General features: G+C 34.2%; 1 protein-coding gene across 2 annotated transcripts in view; it reads right to left on the bottom strand.

Annotated features, from left to right (window-relative positions):
* LOC148955744 (vitellogenin-6-like) overlaps nt 1-25,333 on the bottom strand; it is a 184,803-nt gene that overhangs the window by 104,896 nt on the left and 54,574 nt on the right. Inside the window, exon 6 of one of the 2 annotated variants that reach the window (XM_089104026.1) lies at nt 635-777. In XM_089104026.1, the coding sequence (XP_088960152.1) occupies nt 635-777 (143 nt within the window). Of the gene's footprint in view, nt 1-634; nt 781-25,333 lie in introns of both variants that reach the window. The other variant, XM_089104018.1, reaches the window with a different exon arrangement.

Below are 25,333 nucleotides of genomic sequence, written 5' to 3'. Positions count from 1 at the left end.
TTTCTCTTCTTTTTTTGCTCATATTTTGCGTCATGGAAGGGGGATGCTGTAATAAACATTTCCCGGCCACCACCGACCCTAAGAGTAGCTCTGATAAAAGGTCTACCCCCTGTCAAAGTCCTATTGTTTGAAGAATGGAGATTATCAAAGCTGAAGTATGAACTTCAAGACTTTACATTAAAAAACGATTCAGAATTTGTAATTATATATAAAAATACGAAAGTTTTAACTGCAAAACTATCTTTAAGGCATTTTTACGGGGGTCAATTTTGGGGGGATAACTTAAAATATTCAGAATAAGAAACAAGTGAACCTCGGTCTGGGAAAGTTAAATATTTCCTATAGGTGGTAATTATCAAACCTTTAACCCTACAACGTCGGGAGAGGGCTAAATGCCATCACTCAGGTTCATTCTTTAAAGGGTTTTGGAGTTATTATTGCAATGGCTTTTTTACAGCGTTTTTTTTTCTGCGATTATGAGACAAACGACAGTGAGAAACACATACATACAAGCTTTCCACGTAGCAGTAAGATAGACTGAGCAAAGCATGGTATATATATAAATATATATCTTAGTATTTTTTTTTTTTAATTGCACCATTTAAAGAATGACTTGAAGGTTCTAAACTCTTACTTTACAAAATGAAAATGACGTAGGCCAGAGTCGGCAAATGGTGTCAGGTCGATGGTGCCGTACGCTCTTATAAACTGGATTTCTGGATGTCCTCGGTTCATTCCTATGCGATAATTGACAGCACTTGATTTATCAATCAGTTCCTGCTAAAACAAAATAAATACATATATATTTATATATATATTAAAGAAATTCTTAAGAAACTTACCGAAAGAGGATAGGAAGCGCATAACAGTTGGATCTTCGGTGAATTAACTTAGGAAGATAGAAGTTTGAAACTGCTAGCCCTAACTGTTTGCTCCAAAACTACAAGCCCCTACCAGCCCCATAGGAACATACAGATTTGGAACTACTAGCCCAATGACAGTGCAGAATCTGGTAACTTCATTTAACAAGCAAAATAATAAGCATTTTTCAAGGATTACTTTCATTCTGAAGCCACACCATAGTCACACCTGCCGATAAAACAAGCCCAATTTTGTGAATGCTAATGATAATGTATTTTCTTGATTTTTATTTCGTACTTCGTATTTCAGAAGCGGAAATATAAAATTGCAAGAAATTGGTTTAAAAATTTTGCACCAACACTAATTTGTTTCAATTTGTTCTTTATCAATACTAAACTTTCTTAACTTTTGTCATATTCCTTTTACATACAGAAAACATGCTGTTCCAAGCATCCATTTTTTCTTGTTTCAAATAATTAAATTAAAAAAGAAGTTTTTTTTTAACTGAAAGTAAGGAGCGACATTAAAACTTAAAACGAACAGAAATTATTCCGTATTTAAAAGGGGCTGTTTCCTCCTCAACGCCTCGCTCTTTACGTTAAAGTGTTTTATTGTTTTAAAATATGGAGTTGTGAGAAAGAGTCTAACTTTAGCGTAAAGAGCGAGGCGTTTAGGAGGGGACAGCCCCTTTCATATACGGAATAATTTCTCTTCGTTTTAAGTTTTAATGTCGCTCCTTACTTTCAGTAAAAAAAAAAAACTTGTTTTTTTCTATTTAATTTCTGAACGTTTTTGAACTAAGGCAGGTTTTGATTTTGTCTCACCGTATATGAATTAATTACAACGAAATTTGCATATTAATTTTACTTGTTTTTGGTTAAATGGCTTTCTCGAAAGTTGTTTAATTTTATTTATGAACATTTTTATTAGCAATAGATATACGTAGTTTACGAATTAACTTACGTAACGAACTTCTATATTCATATATTTTTAATACGTACATTAGTGGGTTCAACCCCTAGTCAATGCCTCGCTCTTTGCGCTAAAGTTCGAACTTTGTTCCAACTCTTTAAAAATGACACCTTAATCACAAAGGCCGTTAATTAGAATAAATAGCTCTTATGAAAGTACTAAAAAATATTTGACTTTAAAAGCGAAGTTCTGCTAGGGGGTGAACCCAATAATATATGTAATATCTTCTGTTTGTTTAAAGTTTTGAAGTTGCTGCTGTTGCAGTTGAAAAACTTGCTTTTTTATATTTAATTTCTGATCTTTTTTTTAAATAATACTGGAAAATCCGGCGTCCCCTTCATAGCAATGTCCCTTCCCCCATGAAAACTTCCTTCATGGAAAGATCCTATCACATAACCCCCAACCCATCCCCCCCACTACCATAAGAAATCCCCCCTGAAAACCTCTGTATACTTCCCAATAACCAATACTATATGTAAACATTGGGTAAAGTTCATAACTTGCAGCCCTTTCCTCGGGGACTATGGGGATTAAGTCATCCTCAAAGACATGGTTATTATATTTTCGACCATGCTGAACAAAATGGTTATCTCAAAATTGTGATCGAGAGACTTTGGGAAAAAAGTGAGCGTGGGAGAGGGCCTAGTTGCCCTCCATTTTTTGGGACACTTAAAAAGGGCACCAGAAATTCTAATTTCCATTAGAATGAGCCCTCCCGCGATATTTTTGGACCACTGGCTTGATACGATCACCCCTGGAAAAAAAAAAACAAAAAAAAAATAAACACGCGTCCGTGATCTTTCTACTGGCAAAAATACAAAATTCCACGTTTTTTTTAGGTAGGAGCTTGAAACCTCTACACTGCATCTGATTCTCTAATACGCTGCATCTGATGGTGTTCTCTGATGGTGCATCTGATAGGGTTCTCTAATACGCTGCATCTGATGGTGTGATTTTCATCAAGGCTCTATAATTTTTAGGGAGTGTTTCCCCTTTTTTGAAAAATCAGGCAAATTTTCTCAGGCACTTAACTTTTGATGGGTAGGACTAATTTTGATGAAGCTTATATATTTGAAATCGCCATAAAAATCTGATTCTTTTGATGCATATATTGATATAAAAATATGTTTTTAGAGTTTCGGTTACTATTGAGCCGGGTCGCTCCTTACTTGCAGTTCGTTACCACGAACTGTTTGATTATAGCAGTATTATTTCAGCTTATAACCAGGGTTGCCACCGAGGGTACGTTTGTACCATTTTTGGTAGGTTTTAAATAAAACGGTACGTTCTACGTTACGGTCCTAAAAAAGTTACATTTTTGTTACGTTTTTGAATTTATGTTACAATTATGTTACACTTTTGAATAATGAGAAAGTTTCACATTTTCTGAGTAATCTATTTTTCCCCCGTGAAAAAAATCCGCTGTTTCCATTTTAATTACACTGACATGAATATCGACATTCTTTCACATCGGGGTCATTTAATCTTATTAATTAAAAAAAAAGTTTTTCCAAGGGAAGTAAAGAGCGAAGTTGAAACTTAAAACGGACAAAAATTATTACTTCACAGCCTATTTAATATATATTAATATAGATAGTATAAATAAACCAACTAATTATGTTTCCCAATGCTTTTAGGATTATACAAAACTAGAGCTTTACTGAAAACACAAAATAATATAGGACTATGGCACAGTAAAAGCAAACCAATTCAGAACACTTTTTATAGAATCAAAATATTATCAAATCCTTATAGGATCAATCCCTTTTAAGATTAATTAAAAAAAAAACTTTTCGAAAAAAATTTTTTCAACGAAAAGTAAAGACCATTTTAAACTTAACCTCAGCAGATACAAAAACTTGTTAAAATTCAAACTCAAAACCACCAGAAATTACTATTCAAGAATAAAAGAAACCCAAAACGAACATAAATTAAATAAACAATCATAGCAAAAAACATACAACAAGTAATAATATAAATGAATAAATAGATCTTAAAGCGAGTAATGCTTAGATTGAATATGAAAATCAAGCTTAAAACGAAAACCAATAGTTTGCTATTGAAGCACAAATGAAACTTAAAACGATCAGAAATTAAATAAACAATTAATGCGAGCAAACCTACAATAAATATTAATGTAAATAAATAAATTAATCTTAAAACGAGGAAACTTAAATTGAATATGCAAATCAAGTTTGAATCGAACAAAAATAACTACAAACAAGAGTTTGGGTATCGTCTCACTGCAGAAGCCTAAAACCTACTGCGTCATTGGCGCTTTACTGAAAACAATTCTTTGGAATATTTTCACTTTTGTAACTTTAAGAAATCAAAAATTAATAAAAGATTTTAGGGAATAAATATCAGCATATGTATATTAAATTGGCAATGCACATTTATTTCAGTAAACTCATTTGAATTTTTCTTCAGTAAAGTACAAATTATATTCTGGCGTTTAGAAAGCATAGGGGTTTTGAACCCTACTCACATTAATTTATGCTCGTTTTGAGTTCGGCTCTAATATTTATTTTAATTTTTGTTCGTTCTGGGTTTCATTTATTTATTGCTACTGATTTGGGGTAGTTGTATGCTTGGTAGATTATATGATAGTCCGGACGCCAGGTGTTGAAAATGTGAACCATACCATGACGGAATGGGGCTGCTATGAGAATTAGCCTACCCTCCACCCCATAAATTGACCATGCGGATTGAAAAATACCAATGGCACCTGCTTGCGAGTGGTGGAACACTCCGAAACTTGACATTTTATTATATTTTGGTGGTTCAGGCAAGAAAATGCATGTTCCACGAAGTTTGAGGTGCAGTTTTCCGCTCAAATAGAAATGCCTAGAAGCCATAGAATGTTTTCATAACAAACTGACACGATTAGTGACAAAAATGGCAGAGTTAAAAAAAATGGCAAAACTATATGAGTCTTGAACAGTCTTGGAAAGTATAAACAAAATCAAATTGAATATTAGATATATAATGATATTAATTGTTGAAAGATCCATCAGTTCAAGATTTTTTTTTTTTACTGTAATTTTTATTTTCATTTTCAATGCTGTAAGAACTGGAAAATGATAAATTTGTAATATACGAGTAATTCGTTTTCAGTGAAGCACCAATGACGCAGAAGGCTTTAGGTTTTTACAGTTAAAGAAGGGGCAGTATCCAAATTTTGCTTGTAGTGAAACTATATTTGTCTTGACCAATCTTGAAAAGAACTAATAAATTAAACAGAATATTTGATGCATAATGATATTAATTGCTAAAAGCTCATCAGTTCAAAATTTTACTGTAATTTTAATATTTATTTTCAATATTAAGTACAAAGGAAACATTTGTAATATAATTCGTTTTCAGTAAAGCGCCAATGACGCATTAGGTTTTAGGCTTCTGCAGTGAGGCGATACCCAAAATCTTGTTTGTAGTTATTTTTATTCGATTCAAACTTGACTTGCATATTCAATTTAAGTTTTACTCGTTTTAAGATCTATTCATTCATTTACATTAATATATATATTGTATGTTTGTTCACATTGATCTTTTATTCAATTTCTGTTCGTTTTAAGTTTCATTTATCCTTTAATAGCAAAATATTTTTTTTCGCTTTAAGTTTGATTTTCATAATCAATGGAAACATTACTCGATTTAAGATCTAGTTATTCATTTATATTATTACTTGTTGTATGTTTTTTTGCTATGATTGTTTATTTAATTTCTGTTCGTTTTGGGTTTCATTTATTCTTTAATAGTAATTTCTGGTCGTTTTGAGTTTGAATTTTAACAGGTATTTGTATCTCCTGAGCTTAAGTTTAAAATGGCCTTTACTTTTCTTTGAAAAACTTATTTTTCGGAGTTTTTTTTTAATTAATTTTTGTTCGTTTTTGATTGCAAAAAGTTTCAAGTTTTCATGGCATGGGGGGGGGGTTCTTACTGTCTGATTATTCTTGACTATAAAAAACGGATCCATAACTTTCAATTTAAATGGAATGAGGCTTTTTTCAAAGTCTATACGATTACCTCTTTGATAAAAACCTTATATATGAACAATAGACAGCTTGCATAACTTGTGGACAGCGATTGACAACAATGAATGGATTGAAAAAATAGCTCCAATAAGGGGGTTTAGACCATTTCACTTGCTGACACAAAGGGATCACGACTGTTTGGAATTGACCTTAATAGGAATTTGTGTACCAAAACAATTTTGCATCTATCACTGAGTATGTATTTTAACCTTATAATTGGATAATTATAATAGATGTCCAATGTGTTCTTCCCATACAAAACCCCTTCCCATAAATTATAAACCCCCTTTAATAAGTTATGCCCCAGGGCATAACTTACAACGCCTACCCCTGGGCCCTGGTGGGCTGTTTCGACACCGGAATTTTTGTTATCAGAACTTTGAACTATTTTAACAAAATGTCTATCTCAAAATTTTTATCTGATGCACTTAGGGAGTGGAAGAGGTAGAGGGGCTAGTTGCCCTTCAATCTCTTTTGACTCTTAAAAATTGAACAAGAACTTTCAATTTTCAATCAAATGAGCCCTCCCTAAAGTTTATACGAGCATCCCTTCCATAAGAAATAATATGAAGGATTCAGAGAATCCTTAAATTATAACCCTTGCCCTGAGGGCTTTGGGGGAGTTGTAATCCTCAAAGACCTAATTTCTAGAACTTAAAACTACGTTTAATAAAATGCTGTCTTAAAATTTTCATTGTATGTGTTTTGGGAAAAGGTGGGCGTGAGAGGAGGGCTAGTTGCCCTCAAATCACTTTCGACTATTACAAAGGGCACTAGCCCTCGGAATTTCCAGTCGAATGAGCCTTTTTTGAAGTTTCTACGACAACGCCTTCTATAAAAACCTTATATGCCCCCAGGGCATAACTTAAAACCTTTGCCCTGAGGGTTGTGAGAGATTGTCCTCCTCAGAAATATATTTTCTATCTGAAATCAACTACGCTGAACAAAATGGCTATCTGAAAATTTTGATTGGATGTGTTTGGGGGAATGATGGGCGTGGGGGGGATGGGGGTAGTTACACTCCAATCACTTTCGACTATTAAAAAGGGCACTAGCTCTTTAATTTCTAATCGAATGATCCAGTTTTGAAGTTTCTACGACAACGCCTTCTATAAAAACCTTATATGCCCCCAGGGCATAACTTAAAACCCTTGCCCTGATGGTTGTAGGGGAGTGTCCTCCTAAAAAATGTATTTTCTATTTCAAAATCAACCGTGCTGAACAAAATGCCTGTAACAAAATTTTCATTGGAGGGGTTTGGGGAACTGATGGGCGTGGGGGGGCTAGTTCCACTCCAGTCACTTTCGAGTGTTGGTAAGGCCACTAGCCCTTTAATTTCCAATCGAATGATCCTGTTTTGAAGTTTCTACGACAACGCCTTCTATAAAAACCTTATATGCCCCCAGGGCATAACTGAAAACCCTTGCCCTGAGGGTTGTGGGGGATTGTCCTCCTCAAAAACATATGTTCTATCTGGAAATCAACTACGCTGAACAAAATGGCTATATCAAACTTTTGATTGGTTGTGTTTGGGGTAATGATGGGCGGGGGGGGGGGGCTCGTTGCCCTCCAATAACTTTTGACTATTAAAAGGGCACTAACCCTTTGAATTTCCAATTGAATGTGCCTATTTTGAAGTTTCTACAACGATGCCTTCTATGAAAACCTTATATGCCCCCAGGGCATAACTTAAAACTCTTGCCCTGAGGGTTGTGGGGAATGTTCTCCTCAAAAATATATTTTCTATCTGGAAAGCTACTACACTGAACAAACTGGCTATCTCAAAAGTTTGATTGGATGTGTTTGGGGAAATGATGGGCGTGGGAGGGGGAGCTAGTTGCCCTCCAATCACTTTCGACTATTAAAAAGGGCACTAACCCTTTAATTTACAATCGAATGAGCCAGTTTTTAAGTTTCTACGACAACAGCTTCTATAAAAACCTTATATGCCCCCAGGGCATAACTTAAAACCCTTGCCCTGAGGGTGGTGGGGGAGTGTCCTCCTCAAAAATATATTTTCAATCTGGAAATCAACTACGCTGAACAAAAATGGCTATCTCAAAATTTTGATTGGATGTGTTTCGGGGAATGATGGGCGTAGGGGGGGATTAGTTGCCCTCCAATCACTTTTGACTATAAAAAAGGGCACTATCCCTTTGAATTTCCAATCTAATGAGCCTTTTTTGAAGTTTCTATGACAACGACTTATATAAAAACCTTATATGCCCCCAGGACATAACTTAAAACCCTTGCCCTGAGGGTTGTGGGGGATTGTCCTCCTCAAAAACATGTTTTCAATCTGAAAATGAACTACGCAGAACAAAATGGCTATCTCAAAATTTTGATTGGATGTGTTTGGAGGAATGATGGGCGTGGGGGGGGGGGCTAGTTGCCCTCCAATTACTGTCGACTATTAAAAAGGGCACTAGCCCTTTGAATTTCCAATCGAATGAGCCTTTTTTGAAGTTTCTACGTCAACGCCTTCAATAAAAACCTTATATGCCCCAAGGGCATATCTTAAAACCCTTGCCCTGAGGGTTCTGGGAGTGTCCTCCTCTAAAACATATTTTCTGTCTGGAAATCAACTACGCGGAACAAAATGGCTATCTCCAAATTTTGATTGGATGTGTTTGGGGAAATGATGGGTGTGGGGGGGGGGGCTAGTTGTATTCTAATCACTTTTGACTATTAAAAAGAGCACTAGCCCTTTAATTTCCAATCGAATGAGCCTGTTTTGAAGTTTCTACGACAACGCCTTCTATAAAAACCTTATATGCCCCCAGGGCATAACTTAAAATCCTTGCCCTGAGGGTTTTGGGGGAGTGTCCTCCTCAAAAATATAATTTATATCTGGAAATCAACTACGCTGAACAAAATGGCTATCTGAAGATTTTGATTGGATGTGTTTGGGGAAATGATGGACCTGGGGGGGCGGGGGCTAGTTACACTCCAATCACTTTCGACTATTAAAAAAGGCACTAGCTCTTTAACTTCCAATCGAATGAGCATGTTTTGAAGTTTCTACGATAACGCCTTCTATAAAAACCTTATATGATATTGATGTGTTTGGGGAAATGATGGGCGTGGGGGGGGGATGGGGGCTAGTTACACTCCAATCACTTTCGACTATTAAAAAGGGCACTAGCTCTTTAATTTCCAATCAAATGATCCTGTTTTGAAGTTTCTACGACAACGACTTCTATAAAAACATTATATGCCCCCAGGGCATAACTTAAAACCCTTGCTCTGAGGGTTGTGGGGGAGTATCCACCTCAAAAATATATTTTCTATCTGGAAATCAACTACGCTGAACAAAATGGCTATATCAAAACTTTGATTGGATGTGTTTGGGGGAATGATGGACGGGGGTGGAGCTAGTTGCCCTCCAATCATTTTCGACTATTAAAAAGGGCACTAGAACTCTCAATTTCCAATCGAATGAGTCCCCTTGGAAGTTTCTACGACGACCCCTTCCATATGAAGTGCCTCTGGGAAAAAAAATTAAATAAATAAATAATAATAAAACATTGGAGCCGTATGACCTTTACTATTGGCAACGCTACAGCGTTGCCTCTGATAAAGCAACAATCCATTTTAGAATTTTCTTTAGTATTTTACGTTTAATTTGGTGTCACTTCTGCACAATGGCTCAGTCTAATGAGCCATTTCCAGAGTTCATGTTATGTCTTATTTGGTCTTCATTTCAAGTGATAATAAAGCATATTTCTTACAATTTAAGAATGTATATTACCCACTATTGGTAATATAGCTGATGAGAGCGAAATACTGCTTGATAAAACAATCCAATATTTCTGTATGCTGTTCAATTACTTTGCAGTTATTAAAGAATATTTAGTTGTACGTATATGTTATAAAACTCGTGCAAGAGTAAAGAAATCAGTATAGCTTCACGTGGTGTTGCAGGATACTCATTTTTTACTCTTAAATTAATAATCCTTATTTTTATACTTTACTTTCGTGTTTTCAGTAAAAAACTATTTTTGTATAATCCTAAAAGCATAGAGAAACATAACTAGTTGGTTTATTTATACTAGTTATATTAATATATATTAAATAGGCTGTGAAGTAATAATTTTTGTCCGTTTTAAGTTTCAACTTCGCTCTTTACTTCCCTCGGAAAAACTTTTTTTTTCCGAGGGCAGGAAAAAACTTTTTTTTTCTGCATTGAATGCAGAAACTGCCATGATCTTTTTTATTTATATGGAATAAAGACCTATGATTCAAGTGAACATACCACCCGATGCCTATTTTTTAGGTTTCTTCTGAATATAATAATTATTTTTGGCGCAAATTCAATTTTAAATCCTTATGAAGAGAAGCTGTAACCACTTTGCATCCTATGTACCATCCTACCTTTTTTATTTATTTTTTTTATATAAATAGTTTTTCCATTTTTCTTTCCCTACTCAGCTTATCAAAAACTTGCATTTCCCCCTTAAATCAAATAACAGTATATTTTGGCTAGTCCCCAAAACGGTAAATGAATAGTAGAAAAGACTCTTTGTTATATATAGACAAAGGAGGTCGCAATTAGACCTTTAACAATTAGAACTGGCAATATCTACTAGGATGTTTAATTTTATATGACACAAGAGAACACCGAATATTGAGCAGTTCAACATTTATGTTTTGAACTAGCTCATATTCACAAACCGCATAAATTGAGGAAAAAATGAATCCTATGGATTCAACCACTAATTTTCAACATAAAATGGTAATTCTCTTATTATTTTCCTCAGGTTGTGAATGGAAAGTATTTATATTGATAGCTTGTTCTATTCTAATATTTGATCATATTTACTAAGGCAGCCACTGATGCCATAAAGAATTGCCCCTTCTCTCTCTGACGAAATAAAATTTCAAACAATACATCACTCAAAATATTGAATATAATGAGAAATCACTAAAACTCTAATGAAGGGAGTTTACAGGAGTAGCAGACTTACCGCACCTAGTGATTTATCACTATTTCTAGTGATCTTTTATGTTGCCTAGTGATTTTTTTCTAGCTAGTGATTTTTACCAAGATCTAGGGATTTTTCAAGATATAGCGCGTAGATTCATTATTCAGTTGAATAAATAATACAACAAGCTAACCATTAAAAAAAAACACAAAATAGTGATTCACTACAGTTCCTAATATGTTTCAGATTAGCGTTTATGCAAATATACCACCTTTGAAAGCACGTAGATGTGAGAAACAGCTTTCTAATGAGTTATTAAGCATCTCTCTATGATGTTCTGGTAAATTGATAGCCCTGGAAAAAAAAGAAAAAAAGAGAGACAGATGATTACTAACCACCCAAAAAAGCAATTTTCCTCGTTAACCATGTTGGTGGACTCGCAATTTTTCCTCCCAAGGTTCTGAGTCTTGTTACCTCTAATGTTTCACTTTTTCATCCAGTCTGGCACCATTTTCAAGGGGTCTCAGGCTCTTTTTCGAAACCACCATAAATTTCTTCTCGCAATAAACTTTTATTTCTAAGACGAACCGAAATAATAGTTACCATTCCTAAATTTTAAAGAGTTCATAGTGAATTCTTCCAACGGACTAATGAGACTTACTAACGGGGCTGGGGTTGGGAGTATACGATGAGGGTCCCTTGTAAATCTCCAATTAAGGGTTTTGGACTATAATTATTACAATGGTACCGTTTTATACTTCGAAGCGTTTCAACTTAAGAAGTGGCACAAAAGGTGCCTTTTTTGTGCTATTTGGCACTTACGGATGGAAAAACTGATTAAAATCAGGAAGATATGAGCAATAGCTTTCCAATCAACCATTAAACATCTCTCTAAGAAGTTCTGGCAGCCCACTAGCCCCTAGCTTTTCCACTTAACACATGGCATCAATAGTGCCACCAATGGTGCTATTTGGCAGTTTCAGGTGGTGGAATTCATAAATAAAACGTAGATATGAGAAATAGATTTAATATGACTATTATATATCTGTATACGATGTTTTTGTAGCCCGCTAGCCCCCCCTTGAGAAATGGCACAAAATGTGCCATTTTGTGCCATATGGCACATGCAGATGGCGAAATTTACAAAAGGCACGCAGATGTAAGAAACAACTCTCAAATGCGCTATTATGCATGTCTCTATGATGTTCTGGTAAATCGCTAGCCCTGGAAATAAAAAGAAAAAAAGGGAGGCAGATCAGTGCTACCCATGCGAAAAAGTCATTTTCCTTGGTGTTCATGTTGGGGGACTGTAATTATCCTACGAAAAGTCTTCGACCATGCTGATTCCAATGGTGCACTTTTTATTTCGATTTGAAGCCATTTTCAAGGGGTTTCTGGCTCTTTTTCAAAATCACCATAAATTTCTTTTCGCAATGAAGTTTTACTTATAAGATTATCCGAAACAGTAGTTATCATTCCTGATTCAGTGTCAAACGGCAATTTTTTCTCACTAGGCAATTTTTTTAAAAAAACATTTTTAACTTTTGATTACTATGGACTGTGGTTCGCTCTTTACTAAATTGCAGCTGCCGCTGCAACCATGATCAAACAATCACTCAGTTATTAGGATGAGAAAATACCCACTTCGCTTACTCGCATAGTAGGTTAAGATAACATTCTGTCTCATTAGTACATGATTATCATTTGTTTAGTGACAAGTGACAAAAGTCAGTTAGTCACTTCACCAACTTTCAATTTCATCAGTTGACTTTAAGTCTTGTTCCGACAACAGTCATACTAAAATTTTGAGGAAAAGGAGTTAGAAAAGGAACTAATGAAATAAAACAAAATAGATAGATAGATAGATAGATAGATCGTGTATTTCAAAAAGCCCAAGAGCCATATACACACAAAAAATATGAAAATAGAAAAATTACAACAGAGCAAATTACAAACACACATTAACATGAATACATAGCGAAAAATACCTTCTGGTAAAATACCAAAAAAATAACTTTAATTCCATATAATTAATAATAATTAATTGTAAAAACATTTCCTTCTATTTAACCCCTTGTCTATGTACGCACCAATACGAAATATTGTGGTTGGATTACTATTTTGTAAGATATTTGGAAGCAGCAAAACAATCCCATGTAAGTAATTTTCCCTTAAATCAGAGAGCACCGGGCACTTTCGGAGAAAATGGTCCAAATCTTTGTCCTCCTCCCTACAAAGATGACACACATGCCGACCATCAGGATGTACTATCCCCTTGTCGAACACCATTTGCCTGCTCTGGATCGGAAGACAATTCGCCCTAAGCTGAATACATCAACATAAAATCATAGCCGGTAAACTTAACTTAAAATAAATTTCCTCTCCAAAACTAGGTTTAACCTGATTATAATGATTCAATGTAGCAGAATTTAAAACCAGCCCTTGCCAATACTGAATTTCTTGACCCTCTAAGATAAGTCGTACCTGGTTTACTAAATTTGTTGGTAGATCAGGGAAACCAAGACCATCATTCCATAAGTAAGCCATTCCCACACTTTCTAGTAATGACCTAATTTGGGATGGCCACGACCTTTTCGAATCATAGCACAACATCTGATAATAAGCAGCACTTACTAGTCAATCTTCATTACACCTAATGATCTTCAACCAAAATCTAAGCATCAAAATAGACCTACGTAGTTTTAACGAAAACAGGCCCATATCACCTTTCAAAACCTGTGAATGAGTTGTCTGATGCAATCCAAACAGTCTTTTATAATACTGGAGGGACTCCAACTTCTGTGCCGCTTCTCCGCCCCAAATCTCCGCTCCATATTCTAATACTGGTAAAAATTTTGTATTAAATATTCTTTTATGCATTTTTAGGTTTTTAATTTCCATTATCGTCGGATTTCTAAAAATTGCAGACATGGCCACTTTACCTCTATTAATTAATTCATCAACATGACTCTTTAAACTTCCATTTTCCGATAAAACAAATCCTAAATATTTTATTCTTTTGCTTACTTTAAGTTCCTCATTATTAAATTTAAATTTATTATTATCTTCGCCACTTGTTTTCCTTTTTTTAAAAATAACAACTTCACTCTTTTCAACATTCAGCCTTAGTTTTTTCATCTGCAAATAATCTTCTATAGGCCTAAGACTCAAAAGCGTCTGCAGATCATGCGGTGTGCTAGCCACCAAGGCAATATCATCTGCAAATAATAGTAGTGATAGTTTATGGGTCCCTAGACTAACATTCGGAGCCCATCTATTCTCTAGATAATCAACAACATCATTTATAAAAATGTTAAACAACTTAGGAGAAAGACTGCTGCCTTGTTTTACACCCAGCTTAATATTAAAAAACCTAGAAAACCTGTTACCAACTAACACGATTCCACTCACACATATACATACTCACTATCAACCTCACAAACAAATGAGGGAGGCCAATTCTAACCAGGGCATCCTTTAATAGCTCTCTGTCGACACTGTCAAACGCCTTGTGGAGGTCCAGAAATCCCACATAAAGACAAGTTTTTCCCTTTCCGTATTTATCAATTAATGCCTTTAAAATAAATATTGTATCTACCGTCCCGTACCCTGTTCTGAAACCTGCTTGTTGTTCATGTATTATATTATTTTTATTTAACAATTTAGAAAGCCTTGTATCTAGTATTTTCTCCATTATTTTCTCCATTTTCTCCAAAATATGATGAAAATATTTTCTCCATTTTCTCCAAAATATGATAAAAATATAAAAATGTAGAACCAAATTTGGGCTATATATTTGCAGATTAAGGGGGAGGGTGGGTTAAGCATAGTATATATTGAATACGTAACCTAATCTAGGTGCTTCCCCCTCCCCTAAACCCCAAAAAACAATAGTTTAAATATTGTAAACGCAATAACAAACCACGCTTTGCGATCCAATTCTCTACTGACTGATACCCGTTTGACTAGTTTCCTTTAGCATCTATATCAGCTAATTGACTAGTACCGATGATATATGTATTATTTCTTTCCGTAACACCCTCCCCGCCCCGCCCCCCTTCTGATTGTATTGGCATAATATCAGGTTATATACAAAAGTTGCTCTTTTTATATGGGATTATAAACAACTGGTATTGACAAAATATATGACAATGTCAAAATTTTTTCAAAATATCATGGTCACTTTTTTGAAATTATACCCCCCTCCCCATCTGCAGTCCCATATATAACAGTATAAATACATTTCATCGTTGTGTCAAATCTTGTGATGACATTCTTTCTTGTTATATTCTTTCGTGTTCTTTCGTATTATAAAGTAAAAATTTTATGGGTTGATTTTTTTTAAATATATTCCAAGGGCTATTTCCCAGAAGTAGTGTCTTATATTGCTACGCGAATTACACATGGAATTACACAAGCCTGAGGCATGAATATACAGTGCAGTTTAACCGGTACATTGGCTTACCAAGGACACTCACCTATTACTACGAACGATACATGGGTTATCAGACTGGTTTCTGAGGCAACACCCATTTTTTAGGGCCAATCAGAGAGAGTGGAAAGGAATTAAACAAGCCTGAGGCATGGATATACAGTGCATTTTAACCGGTACATTGACTTACCAAGGGCAGTCACCTATTACTATGAATGATAGACGAGTTAGCAGACTGGTGTCTGAGGCAACACCAATCCTCCACCTGATCCATGTATATGTGTCCTTTTTATCTTTTACATTTAATTAAGTTATCAAATCCTTTATATTTTGAACAAGGGACTAGATTGTGTAATGCACCAGACGGGTTTCTGAGGCAAAACCTATTTTTTGGACAATTGCCTTTAGTCAAGACTAGTTTGCTAGGAATGCGTTGCAGTAAATTAAAGAATAGGATGCTACACTCAGAATTGATGGATTGGCATATGGCGTCAAATCATTTAACAAAAAAATAACTATATTTACGAAAAAGGTATAGCATTTTCGAATTGGACTGTATGAATGATCTTAATTAAACAATAGGGAAAAAACAGAGCTAGATAACATTTGCAAATTAGGTTGTATGAAGGTGGTAAAAAAGGGTTAAACTGATTACCAGTTAAGGTAACCCCGACGGGCTAGTTAACTCAGGCAATTTATTATAAATTTAGAACAACGTCAATCTATGAAAATGGTTAACGATGATAAAATGACCTTGTGACTTGACCTAGATTTACTTCTTCGATGTGTTCTGTATGATACACAAGTGGCGTATGAAAAGTGATGTCAATTTAAAATAGGGTCTAACGTAATAGTACACTATAAAGCTGATACTAATAGAGATATAGATGTCAAGAAAAGAACTTTAATAATGAAATTCAGAACAACCCTTAGAAATCCTTGCAAATCAAATAGAGAGGTATATATGAGTATGATCCATCAAGGATCATAAGCACCAATGACCCTAAACACCAAGGACCTCCAAAGGTCCCCTATCCCCAAACTCCAAGGGGCCTCTGCCCCCAAATTTTTGCCCCCCCCCTCATTTTTTATACATTTTTTCAAGTTTTTTAACTTTTTTTATTTACTTTTTTTAACATGATATATTTTTTTTCAACTTTTTTAACATCACTTAGAATGACATGAAACATACTTAAAACATAAAAATTCACATTTAATATTTTCGAAACTCAAAATGAGAATGGTGTAGATTCTACGAGTGATTGCGTAATATGACTACTGGTATATGCCTTAGCAGACAGGTTTCTGACTCGACAGTCACCCCGGTCAGATTTCAGTCATAATATATACGAAGTGCAAACCATTTAAGGTAAGTTCAATGCCCCCCCCCCCCAAAAAAAAGGTCCATTTTGGTTAGAGGTTAATATATTCATTTTTTTTTAGCATAAAATACAGGTCCAAATTACAATTTTGTATAGTTTGAAAAGCTCTTTCAGCGAGTCAAATAAGTTTTTTAGTTTTCTGATTAATTATTTGCACTTATAGTGATATGGAGAATTCCAAGCGAATGCTGGTGAGTAAATTTTTTCTTGTTTTATAATAAAAAGAAAACCATTTTGTGCTGCCATTAAGTCAGCATTGACTTATATTAGACTTATATGTAAATATACATGTATCAGATATTAGAATCGTAACAATTAAAAATTACTTATTCAAATTCTTCCTTGAGTAGCTACCACTGTGAGGGATTTAAGCCTTTCTTGGCCCAGGATGCAATAGGCTATGGGATATTATAGTGAACATGACTATAAATTTAATAACATAAAATATGTGATTCAAGATGCAAAATGTATTAAGAACCTTACCTCTTTTCAGAGGTTAAGAGACGTACTTTTTAATTAAAATAAGAAGCTTTTTTAAAAGTATAAACAGCTTTAACGTAGATAGCATCATATTAAAAATATAATAGGTTTAGCCTCCATCTAGGACTACCGCTCTTTTCTCTATGTGTTTAATTAGGTTGAAATTTAGGTCTTTAAGTTTACGAGCTACCTACTGAGAAAATTGAAAATGATTTTTTATTTTAGGAAGCTGTTGATCAAACCCCCCAGCAAAAGCGGGCAAAGTTGGATGTCACCCATGGCAGCAATGTGAGTCATAGCAAAATTACACAATGAAAATATCCCCTTGCGCATTTTCAAAGATTCGACTGCTACAAGAAAACGGATAAGGATGCTTGTAAAAACACAAGAAAAAGATTGACATTCACTTCTATTTAAAGGAAGAGATGTGAGGCGCTATACTCAGTTAAACCATGCAAGGAAGTATCCTATAATGTCGTTATGCTAAATTTCCATTTGATCTGTGAAAATTCCTTTCTAAAAGCAGCATTTTTATGATTTCAAATAAAATTCGTTGACTTTTTTAATACTCCCATTACTCAAAAGGTCCAGAGAACTACCAAATGAGAAAAAATTGTCATTTATAGCTGATTTGGAAGGATAAATATCAACTTGACAACATCATCTTTGAATGTCAAGGTTACAAGTGCTTCCGTTCATAGTTCTATTCACGAGACCCAACTGATCATGCATCAGGCTTTTTTAATGTTTTATACATTATATTTAGGTTTCTTAACCTTTCGTAGGTGTGTATTGCATGAAACTCATGATTTGGGAACAATCGAAAATTTTCTATAATAACCTTTGAAATAACCTTTATTTCTATGGATGAATGGGTGAAGCCTAAAACAAACATAAATTAGAAATCCTTGGAAATCAAGTAGTGAGACGATTATGAGCATGAATCGTCAAGGATCGTTAGCACCAATGACCCTAACTACCAAGGACCTCAACGTCCAAAGGTCCCCATACCCTCACCCTCCAAGGGGCCCCTCCTCCAACTTTTTGGTCCCTCCCCCCATTTTTTAATACTTTTTTTTGAAGTTTTTTTTAACTTTTTTTATTTTTTTTAACATGATATTTTTTTTCACCCCTTTTTTTACATCTCTTGGAATGACATGGAACATACTTAAAACATAAAAAAATCACGAAATATGCTTACGGCTATAGCAATCGTACTCGATATGGATATGCGAGATTGAGATCTCTGGGTTAGAGCTTAATATATTCAGTCTTTGAGTATTAAAATACAGGTCCAAATTACAATTTTGTATAGTTTGAAAAGCTAACTTCTAGGATGTATGGTGTTTTCGATTGTTAATTCATTGGCTTGAAGAAGTCATCATTTGGGGTGATTTTTGAATGTGCGTTTTTATTGCTGACTACAGATCGTAGAGAAGCCTCTTGTTATCACTGGCATATCAACTACAATATGTATGCTTACAATAGAGACATGTGGCGCAATACCTTATACGTTATAAACAAACTAGGTTTATATGATAGAGTGATACCCCCATTCTATGATGAAGGGAAGGATCTATCCATGGTACAAAAGGAAGTTAGAGAAATATGTCGTTTTTTTGGTGTAACAGCACTATACGCGAAAGGGAATGTACCCACTGATAAACTTTTAATCGACAAATGTAGATCTGATATACTAATATTCAACTTGGAAGATTTTAATTGTGAGGTATTTCCGAGTAAAATACACAAGCCATAGGACGAGGTTCGATGTTTTAGCAGATGGGTGCCGATAAATATTCCCTCTTGGAATATGTGTATAAGATATCCCAGGAAGAAGAAGAACAACAAAATCCGTGATATAGATTGGGATCACACCAAGTGGATGATGAACGATGATGAATTTTTATAACACCCATCACCCCCATGACTATCCAACGGTCTTTTTAAAGACCAAAAAATCTATTAACACTTCGTAACCATGATCATATGAATCTTTTCTGTGCCTTGAAAGAAAACAAAACATCGCATCGTACTAGTCTGAAATAGTTTTTTTGTACCATGTGAAAAAATTCACAAAGGGTTTGATGCAATGAGCGGCTGATCAGATCAACTCTCGGTATTAATTACCAAAACTCCAAAAACTGAATACTGAAAACTAATTAGGCACGAAAGGTAGTTTAGTTTTAACTCTGTATCCAAATATATATAGTTTACTAGGTTTTAGACTATTTGTTAAAGTTACAAACAAAACCCAATCCTCATAAATTAAAGAAAAAGGGAAACAAATCCAGTAGGGACTGACTTTCATATCTTGAGTTGAAGTACTCTTTTGAGTACTCATGCAGCGACATCATGCAGCTCATGATTCTCTTGGAATGAGATTAGAAGATATCATGCAGCGACAAAGTGTCGTTTACAACTGGTTTGTTCAGCAAGACAAATATTTTGGCCTTGTCATTCCAAGAGATGTAAAAAAAAGGGTTGAAAAAAAATATCATGTTAAAAAAAATCAAAAAAAGTTAAAAATCTTCAAAAAAAAAAGTATAAAAAATGGGGGGAGGGGGCCAAAAAGTTGGGGGCGGGGGCCCCTTGGAGGTTGGGGGTATGGGGACCTTTGGAGGTTGAGGTCCTTGGTGGTTAGGGTCATTGGTGCTAACGATCCTTGACGATTCATACTCATAATAGTCTTACTACTTGATTTCCAAGGATTTCTAGTTTGTGTTAGGCTTCACCCATTCATCCATAGAAATAAAGGTTATTTCAAAGCGTATTATAAAATTTTTTCATCATGTTTTCTCGTGATATGATACTTATTCCATTTCGGTGTCATAGTTCATTTTTTAGGATGATATTTATCATGTAATTATCAGAATAAAGATATTTTAATGCATTACTTCGTCTTTGTTTCCATTATTTTTTTAGGGTACGATGTCAACTCCAGAGGATACTCAAAAGTCGTTTCCCGTCTTTGCAAAAATTCAGAACTGAAGTGGAAACTTTTTATTTTCTTTAGAAAAAAAAATTAGAATTGATCTGTAACTTTTTTTTCTTTGAGAAAATTCAGAAGGGAGGTTGAACTTTTTCTTCACTTTATTGAGAAAACTCAGAATTAAAGAGGAACTTTTTATCTTCAAAAGAGAACTTGAACATTTTTACACCTCTTTGAGAAAACGCAAAATTAAAGAATAACTCTTTATCTTCATGGCGAATATTCACAATGAAAGTATAACTGTTTCTATCTTCTACTGAAAAATTTAGAACAGAACGTTATGGATGTTCTTAATTCTGAAAACTATAACCCAACTTTTTATAAAAAAAAATCAAATGTTATTAATAAAATCAGATGTATTTTAAAGTGGGATGTCCATATTTCTGAAAACTAAACCCCAACTTTATTAAAAAATCTGCAAAAATGTACCCAATTATTAAAATCAGATGTATTTTAAACATGTATATTCTTATTTCTGAAAATTAAAACCCAAATTTATTATAAAATCAAATATTATTAATAAAACCAGACATACACCAACGAAAGGTTAGGAAATCTAGATCAGAAAAGTTCAAAATAGCAAACTAAACATCCCAAATCATGAGTTTCATGCAATACACACCTACAAAAGGTTAAGAAACCTAAATATAATGTATAAAACATTAAAAAAGCTAGATGCATGATCAGTTGGGTCTCGTGAATAGAACTATGAATGGAAGCACTAGTAATCTTGACATTCAAAGATGATGTTGTCAAGTTGATATTTACCCTTCCAAATCAGCTATAAATGACAATTTTTTCTCACTTGGTAGTTTAGCTATCGATGCAAGTAGGAATAGTACCAGAAGGTCGACTATGGGTGCCGAACTGGAACAAACCCATTCTATGATCCACTTTAGAGTGTATTTTTGATAAAAATCAACAGTTATAATGGGCTTTTCAAGTGATGAATAGGTTATATCAGAGGGGATTAGGATATCAAATATATTCTAAGAATCTCTGGACCTTTTGAGTAATAGGAGTATTAAAAAGTCAACAAATTTTATTTGAAATCATAAAAATACTGCTTTTAGAAAGAAAAATTCACAGATCAATTGAAAATGTAGCATAACAACATTATAGGATACTTCCTTGCATGGTTTAACTGAGTATAGCGCCTCACATCTCTTCCTTTAAATAGAAGTGAATGTCAATCTTTTTCTTGTGTTTTTACAAGCATCCTTATCCGTTTTCTTGTAGCACTCGAATCTTCGAAAATGCGCAAGGGGGTATTTTCATTGTATATTTTGCTATGACTCACATTGCTGCCAGGGGTGACATCCCACTTTGCCCACTTTTGCTGGGGGGTTTGATCAACAACATCCTAAAATAAAAAATTATTTTCAGTTTTCTCAGTAAGTAGCTCGTAAACTTAAAGACCTAAATTTCAACCTACTTAAACACATAGAGAAAAGAGCGGCAGTCCTAGATGGAGGCTAAACCAAGTATATTTCTAATATGATGCTCTCTACGTTAAAGCTGTTTATACCTTTGAAAAAGCTTCCTATTTTAATTAAAAAATACGTCTCTTAACCTCTGAAAAGGGGTAAGGCTCTTAATACATTTTGCATCTTGAATCACATATTTCATGTTATTAAACTGATAGCTATGTTCACGAAAATATCTCATAGCTTATTGCATCGAGGGTCAAGAAAGGATTGAACTCTTCACAGTGGTAACTACTCAAGGAATTATTTGAATAAGTAATGGTTGATTGTTACAATTCTAAAATCTGATACATGCATATTTACAAATAAGTCTAATATAAGTCAATGCTGACTTAATGGCAGCACAAAATGGTTTTCTTTTTATTATAATACAAGAAAAAATTTACTCGGCAGCATTCGCTTGGAATTCTCCATATCACTATCAGTGAAAATAATTAATCAGAAAACTAAAAAACTTATTTGACTCGCTGAAAGAGCTTTTCAAACTATACAAAATTGTAATTTGGACCTGTATTTTATACTAAAAAAAATGAATATATTAACCTCTAACCAAGATGGACCTTTTTTTTGGGGGGGGGGGGCATTGAACTTACCTTAAATAGTTTGCACTTCGTATATATTATGACTGAAATCTGACCGGGGTGACTGTCGAGTCAGAAACCTGTCTGCTAAGGCATATACCAGTAGTCATATTACGCAATCACTCGTAGAACCTATACCATTCTCATTTTGAGTTTCGAAAATATTAAATGTGAATTTTTATGTTTTAAGTATGTTTCATGTCATTCTAAGTGATGTAAAAAAAAAGTTGAAAAAAACTATCATGTTAAAAAAATAATAAAAAAATGTAAAAAAAAACTTCAAAAAAAGTATAAAAAAATGGGGGGAGGATGGGGGGGGCAAAAAGTGGGGGAGGCCCTTGCAGTTTTGTTATAGGGGGCTTTTGGAGGTCCCTGGTAGTTAAGGTCATTAGTGCTTATGATCCTTGACGGTTCATACTCATATATACCTCACTACTTGATTTGCAAGGATTTCTAAGGGTTATTCTGAATTTTATTATTAAAATTCTTTTCTTGACATCTACATCTCTATTAGTATCACTTTTTTAGTGTACTATAACGTTAGACCCTATGTTAAATTGACAACACTGTTCAAACGCCACTTGTGTATTATACAGAACACATCGAAGAAGTAAGGCTAGGTCAAGTCACAAGGTCATTTTATCATCGTTAACCATTTTCATAGATTGATATTGTTCCAAATTTATAATAAATTGCCTGAGTTAACAAGCCCTTCGGGGTTACCTTAACTGGTAATCAGTTTAACCGTTTTTTACAACCTTCATACAATCAAATTCGCAAATATTATCTAGCTCTGTTTTTCCCTATTATTCAATTAAGATCGTTCATACAGTCTAATTCGCAAATGCTATAACTTTTTTCGCAAATAAAGTTATTTTTTGTTAAATGGTTTAGCATCATATGCCAATCAATCAATTCTGAGTGTAGCATCCTATTCTTTAATTTGCAGCAACGCATTCCTAACAAACTAGTCTTGACTAAAGGCAATTGTCCAAAAAATAGGTGTTGGCTCAGAAACCAGTCTGGTGCATTACACAATCTCGTCCCTGGTTTCAAATATAACATGTTTGATCGCTTAATTAAATGAAAAGGGTAGAAAGCACAAATATCCATGGCTCAGGTGGAGGATTGGTGTTGCCTCAGAAACCAGTCTGCTAACTCGTCTATCATTCATAGTAATAGGTGACTGCCCTTGGTAAGTCAATGTACCGGTTAAACTGCACTGTATATCCATGCCTGAGGTGTGTGTAATTCCTTTCTGCTCTCTCTGATTGGCCCTAAAAAATGGGTGTTGCCTCAGAAACCAGTCTGATAACCCATGTATCATTCGTAGTAATAGGTGAGTGTCCTTGGTAAGCCAATGTACCGGTTAAACTGCACTGTATATTCATGCCTCAGGCTTGTGTAATTCCATGTGTAATTCGCGTAGCAATATAAGACACTACTCCTAGACCATCAGGGGGTGGGTGTATTTTCATAAAAGAGGCCAAGATATTTGGAAATAGTATAAAATAAATAATTTAATGGTACTGCTTGTGTGTTTTGCATGCTTTCTTCGGAAAAGGACAATCACTAAATATTTGGCTTTAGAAAACGACAACTAGATTGAAGCCCATTTTTATGAAGAAGATAACAGTCTTGTATTTGTGTAGGGTAGGCTTACAGTTTAATTAAAAACTGATTCATAGGGACCACGCAGGCTGGACTGGGGCCCCAACCTCCTGAAAACGCAAATTTCTCGGCATTTCTTTATTAAATTATATGTTTTTTACTATCCCCCTTAATTTTTTTTTAAATTAAATCATATCCAGTTCATTTTTATTAACTCACTGATCTTTTTGTTCCATCTTCCTTTTATTTCTTTGTCACACAATTTTTTTTATTTGTGAACTATTTTTCAACCACTTCCGAATGTTCAGTTACTTCTCCTTTTTATCAGCATAGCACAACTGTAAGAGCACATCTCGAGGATGTGTTAACTTAGGTTGTAATCATGGATGAGACATTATATTTTTTAAACTGGAAAATTAAAAATTTGAATATATTAAATATAAGTGAAAATTTGGGGATTAAAAAATCGACCCGTTTTTGCATAATTTGATCTTTTTTATTTGTCTTCCTCAACTCATCGACTTTTTCCGTCTATGCATTTAAAACCTAGATAAATTTGATGTTTATGTTATGTAAAACTTAATGCTTTTTGTACCCCTCATGTTCGCTTATATTCATATATTCTTGAGATAAAAAATAGTTCTTCAAAACTCTACAGTGTCCTGTGTTTATTGATTTGCCTTTTATTTTGTAAGTATTACTCATCAACTTTTGGTTTAAAACACCAATAATGGCAATTAAAAACAACAACAAGATAAGAAAAATAGTAACCTGGAGTTTTTTTCACGCATCGGAGGGGGTCTTTCTGTTGTGCAGGTAAGCTGGAAGCAGCACTTACAGTTGAATAAACAGGAATTTCCCGAAGGCGAAGAAGCATGAATTGTTATTATTGTATACTTTTTAGGCACCTTTTAAAAGATGGAGGGAAGATTTTTATTGAGATTACGTAAAAATATATTTTTCAAATTATATAGGCAACAAATGTCCCACCCTCCCCTTTAAGCACTGCTCTTGATAACGAAATTAATCTACAAAAACAAAGTTTTTCCAAGGGAAGTAAAGAGCGAAGTTGAAACTTAAAACGGACGAAAACTATTCCTTAACGGGCTATCTAATATATATCAGTCAAACTAGTACAAATAAACCAACTAATTATGTTTCCCTGTGTTTCTAGGATTATAGAAAACCAGCACTTTACTGAAAACACAAAAATCAAGTATTAAAAACATGAATATTGATTTGGGAGTGAAAAGTGATTATGAAGCCTGACAACAATAAACTAATCTATAAAGCTTTTCATAGTCTCACTCCAGTTGTGACATCAGTAACTTTCCATATACAATTAAAATTATCTTAAAAACATAAGCGTAGAATTAAATATTTTTTTAATAACCGCAAAGTCTTTGAACAGCACACAGATTATTGGATTGATTTATCAGGTAGCATTTTGGAATAATAGTCAATAGTGCTATAATATCAATAGTGAATAATAAACAATCTTCAAATGTAAGAAATGTGCTTTAGTATTACTTGAAATGAAGATCAAATAAGACATAATATGAATTCTGAAAATATG

The sequence above is a fragment of the Artemia sp. Qi Xiang Cuo genome, chromosome 2 (assembly GCF_049724085.1).
Source record: "Artemia sp. Qi Xiang Cuo chromosome 2, ASM4972408v1, whole genome shotgun sequence".
Classification (NCBI taxonomy): domain Eukaryota; kingdom Metazoa; phylum Arthropoda; class Branchiopoda; order Anostraca; family Artemiidae; genus Artemia; species Artemia sp. Qi Xiang Cuo.
The sequence above is the reverse complement of the archived record's forward strand: the minus strand, read 5'-3'. Positions and strand labels throughout refer to the sequence as shown.